The sequence below is a fragment of the Macaca nemestrina genome, chromosome 7 (genome assembly GCF_043159975.1).
Source record: "Macaca nemestrina isolate mMacNem1 chromosome 7, mMacNem.hap1, whole genome shotgun sequence".
Taxonomy (NCBI): domain Eukaryota; kingdom Metazoa; phylum Chordata; class Mammalia; order Primates; family Cercopithecidae; genus Macaca; species Macaca nemestrina.
This window is the reverse complement of record NC_092131.1, coordinates 1,920,717-1,938,422: the sequence shown is the minus strand read 5'-3', so window position 1 is coordinate 1,938,422 and position 17,706 is coordinate 1,920,717. Positions and strand designations below refer to the sequence as shown.

Below are 17,706 nucleotides of genomic sequence, written 5' to 3'. Positions count from 1 at the left end.
CGGCTGCTGGGCCCCAGGACCGGCCTCCAAGGCTGAACCGCAGCTCTGCCAGCTCCACAGAAAGCCAGCAGCTCACCCGACAGGGACCAAGATGACAAGGTGCCCAGGGCCGCCCTGTGCCCCGGGACCCAGCTGCAGCCCCAGCAGGACAGGGGTGAGGGTGGGGGGCACAGTGGGACTCCTGAAGACAAACGGCCAGCGCCCTCAGTGAACTCAGTGTCGTGAGGAACGTGTGCACAGAGTGTGGTGGGCGCGTCCCCGTGACCCTGTGTGTGCTGTAGGGTGGCTGTGCCCGCTGCCCTCACCACCTGCTGCCCGGGGCCCAGCCTGCCTTGCTGGGGCTGGAGGGTGGATCCAGCAGGGACGGCGTGACGCTCAGAGTCATCGTGTAGTGACAAGGACGGGGGCTGCTTTCAAAGCTCCCGAATGTTTTAGTGGGTCACAGTGAAGGTTCACCGGCCTCGGGGGACATGGCCTAGACTGGGCGTGGGTCCAGCCCCTCGGCAGGCAGTGGGCACACGGCATGTCCTCCTCCGTCCTCATCTGTCTGGTCCCCAGCCACACGCTCAGCCTGAGTTCCCGACCCGCCCACACCCAGCAGCTCAGGCCCAAGTCCCTGTCCCCCAACCCACATCCCCTCACAGCAGGTGCTTCAGAGGGGCCTTGGAACGTGACCAGGGTGAGGGAGGTGTTGGGGGGACTGGGGACCACGCAAGGTGCCCGGCCCAGTGCCAGGGGGAGGCGGGTCAGGGCCCAGGTCTCCGAGGCCCAGGCTGTGTGTGTTGGAAGCCCCAGTGTTGATGGAATCAGATGCCCACATCCTCATCCCCGCCTGGGGCCCCTTCTCCAGGAGCCCTGGGTTCAGTCAGAGTCCAGCCAAGGTCCCCTCCCTGGCCAGAGGCCTCACTGGCTCGGTCACCCTCACCTCACTGCCCCCACCCCCTCACCTCTGCCAGTCTGGGCACTCTGGGCTGCTCCTGGCCCCCTTCCCACAGACACGGACCCGCAGGTTCTCCAGGCCCTCCAGGCCCTCCAGGCCCTCCGCCCACTCCACGGCTCCTGCCCCTGCCCCTGTCCTATTGACCTCCCAGCGTCCATCCCTGTCCTCGGGCTGCACCCTGCTGGCTATCCTGTTCTCTGACCATCCCCCACTGTCTAGTCCCTCCTGGGACCCGAGGCTGTCCCAGGCCTCAGCCCCCAGGGCTGGGGTCGCAGTGCCCAGGGGCCCGGGACCTCTTGCTCCTGCCTCTGGCATGTTGTTACCCACCCCAGGCTCCCCAGCCCAATGTTCGGGGTCCCGTGTGGGTCTGTGGTTTTCCCTGAGGCTCAGAGGCCTGCCCTGTCCAGCACAGACAGGGAACAGGGCAAGGGCTGGGTGGTGGCCCAGTGACCTTGGGGGCCAGGCCTTGGAGGTGCAGGTGGGCCCGAGCTGCCATGCCCCCCACCCACAGACAGGCTCTGGCTCTGTCCCAGCACCCGCTTGGCCGTTCCCAGCTGCAAGCTGAACTCTGCCCATTTGCTCCTGGGCCACGTGTGTTTGGGTGTGAGTGTGGATATGAATGTGACAGTGACTTAGTGTGTGGGTGTGAGCGTGGGTGAGGGTGTGAATGTGTATGGGGGTGTGTGTGTGGGGTATGTTTCTGTGTGTGTGTGTGTGTGAATGTTGTATAATAGCTGCAGTGTGTGGTGTGTGTTTGTGTGAGTGTGTGACGGGGCTTGCCCCTGAGTTCCTGGGCCCAGCTTGCTGCCTCTTTCTCCCTGTGTTCTCTGCCTCTGTTGTGTTCTCTGCCTCTGTTGTGTTCTCTGCCTCTGTTGTGTTCTCTGCCTCTGTTGTGTTCTCTGCCTCTGTTGTGTTCTCTGCCTCTGCTGTGTTCTCTGCCTCTGTTGTGTTCCCTGCCTCTGTTGTGTTCTCTGCCTCTGCTGTGTTCTCTGCCTCTGTTGTGTTCTCTGCCTCTGTTGTGTTCTCTGCCTCTGTTGTGTTCTCTCTGTATTTCTGTGTCCGCGTCTCCTTTTCCTTGTTCCCATCTCCTCTCTTTTTCTTCCATCTCTGTCTCTCCCTGTCTCTGTTTCTTCTTATCTCTCTCACCTCATCTCTCTCTTTGTCTCTTGTGTCTCTGTGTCTCACTGTTCTCGCCTCTGTCCCTCCCTGTCCCTGTCTCTTATCTCTCTCCATCCCTGTCTCTCTCTCTGTGTTTGTCTTTGTCTCTCCTTTCCTGTCTCTGTGTCTCTTGTCTCTCCCCATCCCTGTCTCTCTCTGTCTGTGTCTCTTATCTCTCCCCATCCCTGTCTCTCTCTGTCTGTGTCTCTATGTCTCTTGTCTCTCCCCATCCCTGTCTCTCTCTGTCTGTGTCTCTTATCTCTCCCCATCCCTGTCTCTCTCTGTCTGTGTCTCTGTGTCTCTTGTCTCTCCCCATCCCTGTCTCTCTCTGTCTGTGTCTCTTATCTGTTCCCATCCCTGTCTCTCTCTATGTCTCTGTGTCTCTTGTCTCTCCCCATCCCTGTCTCTCTCTGTCTGTGTCTCTTATCTGTTCCCATCCCTGTCTCTCTCTATGTCTCTGTCTCTTATCTCTCCCCATCCCTGTCTCTGTCTATGTCTCTGTGTCTCTCTGGGTCCCTGGTCCAATGTCCCCTTCCCAGAACCCCTGTTTCCCTGGTGTGGGGTGCAGGTCTTGCTGTGGCCCTGTGGGCTGTGCCTGTGCTGGACACAGCCTGCTGGGGCAGCTGCTCAAGACCCAGGACTGGGCACTGCATCCTGGCTCTGGCCAAGGGCCCTGGGGAGAGCTGAGGGAGGTGCATGCAGGGTGTGGGGCCCACCATGGTCACTGCCAGATGCTCAGTGCCAGTGCCTCCCTTGGTCTGCTGTGTGGTGGGCACAGCCCTCATGAGGGCTGCCCATGGAGGACGCCTGCCTCCTGGAGAGCCTGGACAGGTGGACAATGACCTGTGCAGACCCTGGAGGAACCCAGGCTGGCCCTGGCTGGTCCCAGATGACCCTGGATGGCCCTGGCTGACCCTGGCTGACCCCAGATGACCCTGGCTGACCCTGGATGACCCTGGCTGACCCCAGATGACCCTGGCTGACCCCAGATGACCCTGGCTGACCCTGGCAGAAACCAGGCTGACCTTGGCTGACCCTGGCTGGCCCTAGTTGGCTCTGGCTGGCCCCAGCTGACCCTGGCTGACCCTGGCTGATCCTGTCTGACCCTGGATGACCTCAGATAGACCATAGTTGACCCTGGCTGACCTCTGCCAACCTTGGACCTGGAAAGCCCTGGCTGACCCTGGGTGGCTTGGGGCGGGGCCTCCCTGTGGCTGCAGCCCCTTGCTCAGGCCCCAGGCGCACCTGGCCAGGTCTCGGTTTTGGGGCATGTTTCTCAGAACAGCAGTTCTTTGGTTGGTACACCTGCCTGGGCTGTGTTCACAATGACTCAGCCGCCCCACAGGGCTATTTTGGGTATTTCTGCAGGTGATGGGGTACAAGAGGCTTCAGGAGAAAGAGAAAAACAAGAGAATACAAACAGCATGTCCTCCCCCCACCTTCCTGTACCCACTCCTGTACTGTACTCCCTCCCCAGTGGTAAATCCAGACCTGGGGACCCCTTAGGGGCTGGGGGTGTAGATCATGGGGCCTGGGCTGGTCCTCTTCCCACCAAGTCCTCCTGGGGCCTACACACCCCTCTGAGCCTAGAAAACAATGGAGCAAGTCATGGGGGTCATTTCTTCATCTACCACCAAGTGCATGCATTGAGAGGGTCTCGGCTTCCCTGGAGACCTCACTCCACTGCTGCAGGTCACTCACTAATGAGGGCAAAGGTTCAGAAATCAGACAGGACTCAGTGTCTAGACAGACTGATACAGGCTCAGAAAAGGAGTAAGACTTCAAAATGAATATGTATAAGAAAAGGATCAGGAATCAGTGATCAGGGTCAGGGATTCATGATCTGGTCCAGGGCTCAGTGGTCAGGATCAGGGCCCAGTGATCAGGACCAGGGCTCAGTAAACAGGACTAGGGCCCAGTGATCAGGACCAGGACCCAGCGATAGGGTCCAGGGCTCAGTGATCAGGAACAGGGCTCAGTGATCAGGACCAGGGCCCAGTGATCTGGTCCAGGGCTCAGTGATTTGGTCCAGGGCTCAGTGATCAGGAACAGGGGTCAGTGACTGGGTCCAGGGCTCAGTAATCAGGATGAGGGCTCAGTGATCAGGAACAGGGTTCAGTGATCAGGAACAGGGGTTAGTGATCAGGAACAGGACTCAGTGATCAGGACCAGGGCTCAGTGATCAGGAACAGGGGTCAGTGACTGGGTCCAGGGCTCAGTAATCAGGATGAGGGCTCAGTGATCAGGAACAGGGTTCAGTGATCAGGAACAGGGGTTAGTGATCAGGAACAGGACTCAGTGATCAGGACCAGGGCTCAGTGATCAGGAACAGGGCTCAGTGATCAGGACCAGGGCCCAGTGATCTGGTCCAGGGCTCAGTGATTTGGTCCAGGGCTCAGTGATCAGGAACAGGGGTCAGTGACTGGGTCCAGGGCTCAGTAATCAGGATGAGGGCTCAGTGATCAGGAACAGGGTTCAGTGATCAGGAACAGGGGTTAGGGATCAGGACCAGGACTCAGTGATCAGGACCAGGGCTCAGTGATCAGGACCAGGGCTCAGTGATCAGGAACAGGGCCCAGTGACCAGGACCAGGGCTCAGTGATCAGGAACAGGGCTCAGTGATCAGGACCAGCACTCAGTGATTGGGCCCGGGGCTCAGTGATCAGGAACAGGGCCCAGTGATCAGGAACAGGGCTCAGTGATCAGGACCAGGGCTCAGTGATCAGGACCAGTGCTCAGTGATCGGGTCTGGGGCTCAGTGATTGGGTCTGGGGCTCAGTGATCAGGTCCGGGGCTCAGTGATTGGGTCCGGGGCTCAGTGATCAGGAACAGGGCCCAGTGATCGGGTCCGGGGCTCAGTGATCGGTAACAGGACCCAGTGATCAGGTCTGGGGTTCAGTGATCAGAACCAGGGCTCAGTGATCGGGAACAGGGCCCAGTGATTGGGTCTGGGGCTCCACGATTGGGAACAGTGGTCAGTTATCAGGACCAGGGGCCAGTGATCTGTCCAGGGCTCAGTGATTAGAAACAGAGGTCAGTGGTCAGGATCAGAGCTCGGTTACCAGAAATAGGGCCCAACAATCAGGGTCAGGGCTCAGTGATAAATACCAGGGTTCAGTGATCAAAAGTAGGACTGAGTGATTAGAATCAGGGCCCAGTGATCAGGACCAGGACTGGATGATCAGCACCAGGACTCAGAAGTCAAGAGCAGAGCCCATCGATCAGGACCGGGATTCAGGGACCAGAACCAGGGACCATTGGTCAGAACCAGAGCCCAGTGATTAGGAACAAGACCCAGTGATGAGGGCCAGGGCTTAGTGGTCAGGACCAAGATTCAGGGATAAGAACAGGACCCAGTGATCAGGACCAGGGCACAGTGATCAGGGCCAGAGCTCAAAAATCAGGACCAGTACCCAGTGATCAGGACCAGGGCTCAGTGATCATAACTAGGGCTCAGTGATAAGACCAGGACTGATGTGACCAGGACCAGGGCCCAGTGATCTGGTCCAGGGCCCAGTGATTAGGACCAGGGCTCAGTGATGAGGGCCAGAGCTCAATGATCAGGACCAGGACCCAGTGATCAGGACCAGGGCTCAGTGATTGACTATTGACTAGGACCAGAGAGCTCAGTTATTGAGTGTTGACTGGGACAAGGGCTCAGTGGTGAGGACCAGAGCATAGTTAGCAGGACCAGGGTCTCAGTGATCAGGGCCAGGGCTCTCATCGATCCAGAACATTGCCCAGAGATCAGGCATCAAGAACTCAGCAATCCAGCCAGGACTGAGTTATTAGGACCAGAGCCTAGTGATTCCAGACCAGGGCTCAGTGATCATGACCAGGGCCCAGTGATCAGGACCAGAATTGAGTGATCAAGTCTAGGACCTCAGGGATCAGGACCAAGACTGAGTGATCAGGACCAAGACTCAGTAATCAGGACCAGGCTCAGGGGTAAGGACCAGAGCACAGTTAGCATGACCAGGGGCCCAGTGATCAGAAAACAAAGGCCCTTTGATCAGGGCCAGGGTTCATTGATCAGGAGCAGGGTTCAGTGATTAGGATCAGGGCTCAGTAATCAGGACCAGGGCCCAGTGACCAGGATCAGGGTCTAATAATCAGGACCAGGGCTGAGTGATCAGGTCTAAGGGCTGAGTGATGAGGACCAGGATGAGAGTGATCAGGACCAGTGCTGTGTGATCTGGACCAGGACTGAGTGATCAGGACCAGTGCTGTGTGATCTGGACCAGGGCTGAGTGACCAGGACCAGGGCTGAGTGATCAGGACTAGGGCTGAGTCACACAGGAACAGGGTCTGAAGTGACCAGGACCAGGGTAGCTGTGTGATCTGGACCAGGGCTGAGTGACCAGGGTCTGAAGTGACCAGGACCAGGCTGAGTGATCAGGTCCAGGGTCAAAAACAGGAGTAGGACTCAGTGATCAGGACTAGAATTGAGTGATCAGGAACAGGGCCCAAGTAGTAGGACCAGAGCTCAGTGATCGGTAAAAGGGTCCCACTGGTCAGGACCAGGGCCTTGTGATCAGGATGAGGACTTAGTGAGGAGGACTAGGGCTATCTAGGTTATGGGGAACAGGGATCCCACATAGTTCTTGGGAGCAGGCTTCTTTGCCATGGTCTCTGGTGAATCCAGCATTCATCCTTGGGCCTCAGCTCATCATGCAAGATCAGGTTGTTTCTTGATTTTGGGACTAGGGGTACTCCTCTGTCCATGCCCAACCATGACCACCATGACACCCAGGGGGACTTTGAAGCAGGCGTCCTCCGGTCTAAAAGCCACCACCCCTTTCCCTGATCCCCATCTCCTCATTCAGAGTCTGTGAACATTTTCCTTGGGACCACTTTATTGCACCTGGAAGGGATGTGAGTAAGGGCGGGTAGGTGATTTCTGAAAGGGCTGAGTTCTGGCAAGCATAGCTGGCTTCTCCAAGAGGTTCCTCCACCACTTCCTCCCTGCAAAGACAGAGTGGGTCACAGCTTGAAGGAGCAGCACCCTTGCCAATGCCCTCTGTCCTAGCCCTGGCCTGGCTCATGGGAGCCTGGACGGAATCCTGGTTACTGTACTGGAGGGAAGCTCAGCCCTGACGCTAGGCCTGCCTGTGTCCTCAGTGTCTGTGAAGGGCCCCCCAGGAGAGCACGTGCCCCCACAGTGGGAGCAGGTGGTGCTTCTCTCCTCACAGCACAAGCACTTGCAGCCCACCCCCATCCACTGTGGGCTCATCCCTCTCCTGGGCTCCTACCTGTGCCTTGCTGGCTCTCGCTCAGTACTGGGGGCCCTCCCTGTTGCCAGATGGACCCCGGACGCTGGTCTACGGTCAGTGCTGTGCTATAGAACAGGTCTCAGCAGGAAGAGGGTGAGGAAGGTGATGGTGGTGGGCCACAGGGTTGGCACCATGGGGTCTCCTCCTCCAGGGTCTCCTGCGGCAAGTCCAGCAACCACATAGGGAGGCAGCATCTGCCAATCTGTAACACAGCAAGAGCCTTCCAGGCCCAGACTCATGTGAATAGTGGGTATGCTTCCTTGGGGTCTGGGGACAGTGGGGTCTGGGTCCCATCTAAGGCCTTGAGACTCCCCCAGGGAGGATGAGGAGGCAGGGTCCCAGGTGAGGGGCTGGGACTTTCTGTCTTTGAGGTTCTTAGGGCACTTCAGGGAGAGACTCAGCAGGGCAGAAAGTGGATACCATCTGCTTCTCCAAGGGTAGTTTGAGCCCAAGGTACCCTCCCACCCCCCCCAGACCCCCACACTCCCACCACCGTCTCAGTCCCAGCCACGTATTCAGTGACTGGGTCCTGGAGCCAGAGAGGACCAGATACACCCACCCTCAGGGATATCTGGATCAAGACGGAGACCTGAGTCTGACATTTCAGTGTGCCAAAGATTGAATGGGCAAGACCAGAGACCTCTGTTGCCTTCCCAGGGAATGTTGGCTGAGGAGTTACAAGGGAGGGCCAGGTGAGGGCTACCAGCACGGGCATTCTTATTTTCCTCAGGGTCTCAGGGCATAGACCTCCCTTGTACAGCTGTACCTGCTTGTCACATGCTGATACATCCAGTCATTCACCTATCTTTCTATCCTTCCGTCCATCTATCCATCCATCCATCTACAGAGCTATTATCTGTATACCCACCCCTCCATCGATAACACTCTTACGCCACTCACGCCAATTCCATTCATCCTCCTTTCATCTGATTAATATAAGGGCTATCATTTAAATATCCACCCATGTATCTATAAAGCTATTTTCCATCCATTCATCCTTCTTCCATCTATCCATCCATCCCATCCACTCATCCATCTATAAAGCTATTTTCCATCCATTCACTCATCCATCCATAAAGCAATTCTCCATCCATTTATCTCCATCCACCTATCCTCCATAGATCTACCCACCCCACTCATCTATCCTCAATCCTCCATCCATCCACCCATCCTCCATTCACCCTCCATCTATCTTCCGTCCTCCATCCACCCATCCATCCTCCATCTGCCCACCCATCATCATCCATCCATCTCCATCCATCCATCCATCCATCCATCCATCTCCATCCATCCATCCATCCATCCTTCATCCTTCATCATCCACTCATCCATTCTCCATCCACCCATCCAACTATCCTTCATCTATCCATCCATCATATATCCATCCATCCACCCTCCATCCAGCCATTTACCCACCCATCCATGTTACCACCCATCCATCCTCCCATCTACCAATCCCCATCCACCCATTCATTCACTATATGTCCTAGGATCTACCCATGTGTCTGCCTGATCTCTGTCTGCTGGTTCAGCCCCTCATCTATTGATTCTCCCTCTTTCCCTGTCTCTTTAAAAGCCCCTCCTCTGGGCCAGGTCCTGGGTCCTATGGGCTGGAAGGCTTCTCTGTGGCAGGGCTTCCCTTGCGGTGACCTGTTGCTCTCACCCTCTGGTGACTGGACCCTCAAGGGTGACAGTAACCTCCACCTCACCTTGGCCCTGAGAGCAGAGGGAGGCAGCCAGAAGGCGGGGGCCCCTGGGGAGGCCCGGAAGATGTCTAAGGCAAGAGCAGGGGCCCCACTGCCCCCTTGTGGGAGTCCTGGTGCCAGGTGTCCCCCACAGTGGTTGTGGCACAGTTCTTCCACTCCTGGGAGCCCCAAGCCTTCCACTCCTGGGAGGCCCTGTTTCACTGGCCTGCTTCTGATGCTACCCCACGCAGCCCCTCCCTGTCTATGCTTAGGGTCCTAGTTGGGCTTAGGAAGGGATGGGAGACTTGGCCAGGCAGGGAGCAGGGGCTGCCTGGGAGGGGATCTGTGGAGTTGGTCCCTGAGCTGTGCACAGTGGAAACACAGGGAGGCCAGAGGGGCCTGGGGCAGCAGGCTGAGCCTGGGAATGCCCGCTGGGGGCTTGGGAGGGGACTCCCCTGGCTTTTCTGGAGCTGGGTCTGGGCTATGAATGTTCTGCTCCTGCAGGGCTCAGGCGTATATGTGGGTGTGAGTGTGCACGTGTGTCCGTGTGCCCCGTACAGAGCAGTGTGGTTAAGGGGAGGTGCCCCTTTCTGGATGTGTCAGTGGGGACATCCTGAGGCCCACCTACTAGGGTAGTGGGGCCCTCCTGGAGCTTGTCCTCCCAGGGGGGACCTGGAGTCCAGCCCCTCACTCCCTCGCTGCTCCTCCCGCTACCTGCCTCTTTCTCGGCCAGCCTGCTCTTCTCACACTCTATTCCCTCCCAGCTGCAGCCAGAGGCAGCTCTCTCAGGGACAAACGGCCATGCCGCTGCCCACTCAGAACTCTCCGGGGCATGTGCGTCTCTCAGAACCCACCCTGGGCGGTGCCTGCCTCGGCAGACCTAAGATTTCACACCAGCGAGGCTTCCTGCACCACACACTCTGACACTCACAACTCACACTCACACCAGGGTGGAGAGGCTCATGGGGGTGCCAGGGCCCCCCCGAGGTTCAGGGCAGGGGTGTTCTTCCCTCTCCGTGTCCTGGCCCTTTCCCATGTGCTGAGACCCTGAGGATGGATAGAGGCGCCGGATGGAAGCGTGGGGCTGCTTGGGGGAGCATGGAGTTTATTCAGGGGGTGGGGACAGGCGGGCGGCTCAGTAGCAGGTGCCGTCCACTTCCGCCATGACCACAGACACATTGACGTGGGTGGGTTTACCCGCCAGGCGGTCGATGGTCTTCTGTGTGAAGGCCAGCGGCAGGGCCTCGTGGCCCACCATGCAGGAGAAGGTGTCCCCCTTCTTCCAGTCCTCGGCTGCCACGCGTAGTATGCTGGTCACGGCGAAGGTGGTGGTGCCCTGGCTGGGCTCCTGCCGGGATTCCCAAGTCAGGTACTTGTCACGGGGCAGCTGCTCTGTTCCCTTCAGCCAGCGAACCAGCACATCCTCGGGGCTGAAGCCGCGTGCCAGGCACGTCAGCGTCACCAGCTCGTTCAGGGCCAGCTCCTCCGACGGCGGCGGCAGCAGGTGGACCTCGGGCCGGAATGTGTTTCCTGGAGGTAGAGAGCCAGGTCAGGGGCTGGGCAGGGGATGAGAGAGCCTCTACCGCTCTGGTGGGCACCCCGGGCTGTGTCCTGGCCCCCTCAGCCTGCCTCAGTTTCCCTCTGCACTTGGCATGAGCACCCAAGCCCAGGACCGGGAGGGAGGAGGCAGGCCAGGAATATGCTTTGCAAACCAGAGCCCCGAGCAGGGTCTGGACCCACCGGATTTTGAGATGGTGGCAGTTAGTGGGGTCTCCAACTCAGGGTGATTAGCATTGCAGGTGAATGTCACCCTATTGTTCCATGGCTCGGCACAGCCGGGCAGGACACTGGACACACTGTAGCAGCCACAGGGGTCACGCTCAGGTGACTGTTGGACAGCGTTCTTCCCACTTGAGGGCGTCCAGGTGAAGGTGGCACCCGAGGGATTTCTCAGGCCGGTCAGTGTGCACGTGAGGTTCGCTTCTGAACCTAGGAGCAGGTCCTCGAGGGCCGGCCCGGCGCAGCGACAGTCGGGGTTTGTCACATAAGCAAGGCTTGGTTTGGGAAACTGCAGTGGAGAGATGGCCTCAGCTGGTCAGCACGCCCTTCCCCGTGCCCCTGCCTTGCCCCTCCTGGCCTGTCTACCACCACCTCCTGGGGTTCTGCCCACAGTCCACTCTGGTGTGAGTGAAGGGGGGCTCCCTGTGGGGAACACGGGTCCAGGCGCAGTGTCAGGGCAGGCTGGGGTGGCCCCGCCCCACTCCCCAGCCTGCCCTCTAACCGCAGGGCACGGCCACATCCTGGCTGGGATTCGTGTAGTGCTCCACGTGGCATGTCACGGACTCCCTGGCTGGGCACTGTGCAGCTGGCAGGGTCAGCTGGCTGCTCGTGGTGTACAGGCCCCCGGAGGCGTCCTGGCTGGGCGGGAAGTTTATGACGGTCACGCCCGCTCCGCTTTTGCTCCAGGTCACGTTGAGTGGCTCTCTTGGGGGAAGAAGCCCTGGACCAGGCAGGCGACGACCACGTTATCTGACTGGGTGCCCTCGAGGCTCAGCGGGAAGACCTTGGGTCTGGTCGGGGATGCTGGAACACAGAATGCGCTGTGAGGACGCGGCCCTCATGCCATGTCCCCAGGAGAACAGGCTGCGCCTGCCTCTCCTCTACACTGGAGGAACCCAGCACAGAGAGGCCTGGTGACGGCCCCAAGGTCACACAGCTCCTGCACCACAGGCCTGCATTTGGACCTGGCTGTCTGATCCCAGCGACACGGTTTCTGAACATGCTCCTCAGATAGGGCCTCTGACCCAGGCCATCCCAGACACAAGTTGTATTAAACAGGGCTCTGCTATGGAGTGGCCGAGTCCCCTGAGCTCCCTGACTGCAGCTCCTGCTCTGGGTGGAGGACATATCTTGCTCTCTCCCCTGAAGCTAGAGAGGATCTTGGCGGGGGCTCTGAGGAGTTAGCCTGGGCTCTGAGTGCTGTGTGCTTGGGGTAGGGGTGGGACGGCTTGGCTGTGACCCCACCTCCCTGTCCCCAGTCAGGGTCTCAGTCCAACACCCACCACTCCACGAGCCCCACCCCAGGCCCAAACAAGCCACAGTGGACCCCTGTGGCCTATGAGGTCTCAGGACCAGAGGCCAACAGGCTAAGCTCATGTCCCCGCCAGGCCCTCCAGGGCAGGGCCTGCTACACCGGGGAGCTCTGGGCCGAGCACATTCCAAATTTCCTTCAGGCAATGGGCAAGAGGAAAGACAGAATCATGGTGCAACAGAGCTGCATGGCCCTCAGAACCCTAAGAACACACCTGGGCTCAGGGCTCTGCAGGTGGAGTCACACTCAACCCACAGCCTCCTTCCCACATTAGCAGCCACCTCAGCCCATCCAGCCCAGCCCAGGCCAGTCCAGCTCAGTCCAGTCCAGTCCAGCCCAAGTCAGCCTAGCTCAGCTCAGCCCAGCTCAACCCAGGTCAGCCCAGCTCAACCCAGGTCAGCCTAGCCCAGGACAGCCTAGCTCAGTACAGCCTAGCTCAGTACAGCTCAGCTCAGCTCAGCTCAGCCCAGCCCAGCCCAGTCTAACCCAGTCCAGCCCAACCCAGCTCAGCTGAGCTCAGCCAAACCCAGCTCAGCTCAACCCAGCTCAGCTCAGCCCAGCTCAGTCCAGCCCAGTCTAGCTCACCCCAGCCTGGTTCCAGGTCAACCCAACCCAGCTCAGCCCAGCCCAGCTCAGCTCAGCTTAGCCCAGCCCAGCTCAGTCCACCTAAGCTCACCCAGCCCAGCCCAGCCCAGCCCAGCCCAGCCCAGCTCAGCTCAGCCCAGCCCAACCCAGCCCAGCCCAGCTGAAACCAGCCTAGCTCAGCTCAGCTCAGCCCAGCCCAGCTTAGCTCAGTCCACCTAAGCTCACCCAGCCCAGCCCAGCCCAGCCCAATCCAGCCCAATCCAGCCCAATCCAGCCCAGCCCAGCCCAGCCCAGCCCAACCCAGCCCAGCCCAGCCCAGCCCAACCCAGCCCAGCCCAGCTCAGCTTAGCTCAGTCCAGCTCAGCTCAGCTCAGCCCACCCCAGCCCAACTCAGTCCACCTACACTAACCCAGCTCAGCTCAGCTCAGCTCAGCCCAGCCCAGCCCAGCTCAGTCCACCTAAGCTCACCCAGCTTAGCCCAGCCCAGTCCAGCTCAGCTCAGCTCAGCCCAGCCCAGCCCAGCTCAGTCCACCTACGCTAACCCAGCTCAGCTCAGCTCAGCTCAGAACAGCCCAGCTCAGTCCACCTAAGCTCACCCAGCTCAGCCCAGTCCAGCTCAGCTCAGCTCAGCTCAGCCCAGCCCAGCCCAGCCCAGCCCAGCTCAGCCCAGTCTAGCTCAGCCCAACCCAGCTCAGCACAGTCCAGGTCAGTCTAGCTTAGCCCAGCCCGGCCCAGTCCAGCTTAGCTCAGCTCAGACCGACTCAGCCCAGCTCAGCTCAGCCCAGCCCAGCCCAGCCCAGCCCAGCCCAGCCCAGCTCAGCCCAGCCCAGCCCCACCGGGTCCAGCTCAACCCAGCCCAAGCTTAGCCCAGCCCAGCCCAGCTTAGCCTAGCCCAGCTGAACCTGGCTCAGCCCAGGTCAACCCAACCCAGCTCAGCTCAGTCTAGCTCAGCCCAGCCCAGCTCAGCCCAGTGTAGCTCAGCTTAGCCTAGCTCAGCTCAGGTCAGCCCAGTCCAGCTCAGTCCACCTAAGCTCACCCAGCCCAGCCCAGCCTAGCCCAGCTCAGCCCAGCCCAGCTTAGCCTAGCCCAGCTGAACCCAGCTCAACCCAGGTCAACCCAAACCAACCCAGCTCTGCTAAGTCTAGCTCAGCCCAGCCCAGCTCAGCCCAGTTCAGTCCAATCCAGCCCAGTTCAGCTCAGCCCAGTTCAGCTCAGCCCAACCCAGCTCGGTCCAGCCCAGCCCAGCTTAGCCTAGCCCAGCTGAACCCAGCTCAGCCCAGGTCAACCCAACCCAGTTCAGCTCAGCCTGGGTCAACTCAACCCAGCCCAGCTCAGCCCAGTCTAGCTCAGCCCAGCCCAGCTCAGCACAGTCCAGGTCAGTCTAGCTCAGCTCAGCCTAGCCCAGCCCAGCCCAGCCTAGCTCAGTCCAGCCTAGTCCAGCCCAGTCCAGCCCAGCCCAGCCCAGCCCCGCCGGGTCCAGCTCAACTCAGCTCAGCTCAGCTCAGCCCAGCCAAGCCCAGCCCAGCCCAACTCAGCCTACCCCAGCGTAGCCCAGCCCAGCTCAGCTCAGCCCAACCCAGCCCAAGCTCAGCCCAGCCCAGCTTAGCCTAGCCGAACTGAACCCAGCTCAACCCAGATCAACCCAACCCAACCCAGCTCAGTCCAGCCCAGTTCGGCCCAGTGTAGCTCAGCTTAGCCTAGCTCAGCCCATCCCAGCTCAGCCCAGCCCAGCCCATCCCAGCTCAGCCCAGCCCAGCCCAGCCCAGCGTAGCTCACCCCAGCCTGGTTCAGCTCAGCTCAGCTCAGCCCATCCCAGTCCAGCTCAGCTCAGCCCAGCCCAGCTCAGCCCAGCTCAACCCAACTCAGCTCAGCCTAGCCCAGCCTAGCTTAGCCCAGCCTAGCTCACCCCAGCCTGGCTCAGCCCAGCCCAGCCTAGCTCAGCCCAGCCTAGCTCACCCCAGCCTGGCTCAGCCCAGCCCATCCCAGTCCAGCTCAGCTCAGCCCAGCCCAGCTCAGCCCAGCCCAGCTCAGCCCAGCCCAGCTCAACCCAGCTCAGCTCAGCCCAACCCAGCTCAGCTCAGCCCAGCCCAGCCTAGCTCAGCCCAGCCTGGTCCAGTTCAGCCTGGCTCAGCCCAGCCCAGCTCAGCTCAGCTCAGCCCAGCTCAGCTCAACTCAGCTCAGCTCAACTCAGCCCAGCTCAGCCCATCCCAGTCCAGCTCAGCTCAGCCCAGCCCAGCTCAGCCCAGCCTAGCTCAGCCCAGCCCAGCTCAACTCAGCTCAGCTCAGCTCAGCTCAGCTCAACTCAGCCCAGCTCAGCCCAGCTTAGTCCACCTAAGCTTACCCAGCCCAGCCCAGCCCAGCCCAGCCCAGCTCAGCCCAGCTCAGCCCAGCCCAGTCCAGCTTAGCCCAGCCCAGCTCAGCCCAGCCTAGCTCAGGCCAGATCAGCTCAGCCCAGCCTAGCTTAGCACAGCCCAGGTCAGCCTAGCTCAGCCCAGCCCAGCCCAGCCCAGCCCAGTCCAGCTCAGCCCAGCCCAGTCCAGCTCAGCTCAGCCTGACTCAGCCCAGCTCAGCTCAGCCCAGCCCAGCCCCGTCCAGCCCAGTCCAGCCCAGCCCAACCCAGCCTGGTCCAGTCCAGCTCAGCCCAGCTCAGCCTCAGCCCAGCTCAGCCTCAGCCCAGCCTAGCTCAGCCCAGCCCAGCCCAGTCCAGCCCAGCCCAGCCCAGCCCAGCTCAGCCCAGCCCAGTCCAGCTCAGCCCCAACCCAGCCTCAGCCCAGTCCAGCTCAGCCCAGCCTCAGCTCAGCTCAGCTCAGCCTCAGCCCAGCTTAGCTCAGCCCAGCCTCAGCTCAGCTCAGCCTAGCCCAGCTCAGCCCAGTTCAGCTCAGCCCCGTCCAACCCAGCCTAGCTCAGCCCAGGGCAGCCCAGGGCAGCCCACATGGACGTGTATCAACTGGCTCCAGGTCATCTCCTCTGCCCTCTGGCTCTGCTCAGCCTAGGCCTCAGCTCAGCCATGAAAGCTGTTCACCTTGTATCCCAGGAAGGGCTGGGTCATCCCAGTTTAGGCCTGGCCAGCCTGGCTTAGCCCCAGTGCCCAGATCCTTCCTGCCCGGTTAGGAAGTCCTGTCCTGTGGTTCCAGAGTCTCTGTGGTGGCCTCTTTTGTCCTTCCCTCTTATCTTGGTGCCTGTTATCCACCTTTTGCTTCCAGAAGGGGCCAGGACCAGCCTGGCTGGACTCTTCAATGTGCAGAGGAGGAGATGCAGGCCTGGAGACCTCCAAGACCTACCTGGTCAGGCTGTTGGAGGACCCACCGGGCTGAGTGGGTGGCCTCCGGTGTGCAGGCCGTCATGGCAGGTGCACCCTCACAGGCGTGTGGCGAAGAGGGGCTGCTGTGGGGAGGGTGCCCAGGCCCGGCCCAGGCCCTGCCCTGATGGCCGTCTGTCCTTAGCAGACCCCTGCTCCGCCGCTCTGCCTGTGTCCACAGATGTGGCTGGATGCTGAGGGGCTGGAGGGGAGGGCCTGCATGCCTGTATGTCTGGCCTACAGATGGGGTCACTCGCCCACTTCCTGCCCCAGCAGACACGGCCGTGCGGCTCCACGTCATGTCTGGTCTGTGGTCTGGCTGTGGTGGGGCCAGGTGTGTATGGCCAGGGCTCTGTGACCCCACCGGCCATGGAGCTTCACGGCTCCACATGGCTCCACAGGGCAGGGTGGGGGCCACAATTCAGGGAAACAGGAACAGACACGGTTGGAGGCTCAGAGACCCTGAGACAGAGATGGCAAGGGGAGACACAGGGCCAGAGAGGGTCCCCCACCGCCCGCAGGGGAAGGGCGCCTGTGAGTGGACCCCCAGTGAGGGGCCTTGGGGCCCCAGGGTGGGCATCCGGCTGGGGAGAGTGAGTCTTGTGCTGCTGGGTTAGAGCCACTCCGGCCTGGCCTCCCTCAGCCTGCCCCATGGGCCACGGGGGGTCCCAGACTGCAGCCCAGGGTGGGGGCATGGGGGGCACCCCGTCTCCTAGCCCCTGCAGGTCAGGTTGGCCAAGGTGCCTGCTCTACCCTGTCCAGCGCTGCCCAGGTGGCACTCCTACTGTGGATCACTGGGGAGCCGGCCGTGGCGTTGGAGAGATCCCGCCAGTGACGCTGGTCCTGGAGTCAGGGGAGGCCAGCTCTTTCTGGGGGCTCGGGTGGCACTGGCAACGGGAGGCCAGGGGCGCTTCACAGAGGAGCTGCTGCCGCAGAGTCCTGGAAAGTGTGGGCATGAATGGAAGATGCCCTGGCCATGGGGCCGGGCCGCCCCGGCGGAGGCTATCGGGTGAAATCCAGGGAGTGTCAGTGAGGCCGGATCAGGGCAGGTGGGGGGCAGAGGAGGAGGGAGGTAGCCTGGGGCTGCCCCAGGGTCCTGGGAAGACACATTCTGGCGGTTCAAGGAAGCTCTGGAGCTTTTATGAACCTTGGGATGCCCCAGCCCTCGCCAGCGGGATGTGGCTGCTGAGTCTTAGTCATTTCTGGCTGCAATAACAAAAATACTATAGACGGGTGGGTTCATCAGCAACATTCATTTCTCACAGTTCTCGAAGCTGGAAGTTCAACGTCAGGATGGCAGCAGGGTCAAGTTCCAGTAAGGGCCGCTTCCTGGTTCACAGACCCCCGTCTTTTCGCTGTGTCCTCGGGTGGCGGAAAGAGGGCAGGGCTGCTCTCTGCGGTCCCTTTTCTTTAGGGTCTCTAGTGAGATTAGGGAACGAATCACATTTTTGAGGGTTCCCCCATCAGGCTCTAACCACCTCCCCAAGGCCCCAGCTCTGCATGCTCTCACTGTGGGATTAGGGCTGTCACACATGAGTTTTGGGCAGATACAGACGCTCAGTCCGTAGCACCACCGCTGTCTGCCCCATCCCTGTGTCTCCTCGTCTGTCTCCAGCTAGGACACTTGTCCTTGAACCTAGCCTCCTTGATAATCCAGGGTGCCCTCATCTCGAAAT

At 60.4% G+C, this 17,706-nt stretch overlaps 1 gene segment (V, D, J or C); it reads right to left on the bottom strand.

Annotated features, from left to right (window-relative positions):
* Positions 1-10,141: 10,141 nt before the first annotated feature.
* On the bottom strand, positions 10,142-16,331 carry LOC105489917 (Ig alpha-1 chain C region-like). The segment is given in 4 exon segments: positions 10,142-10,586; positions 10,797-11,124; positions 11,338-11,639; positions 16,292-16,331. Coding segments are annotated over 4 exon segments (1,065 nt in total).
* Positions 16,332-17,706: the final 1,375 nt, after the last annotated feature.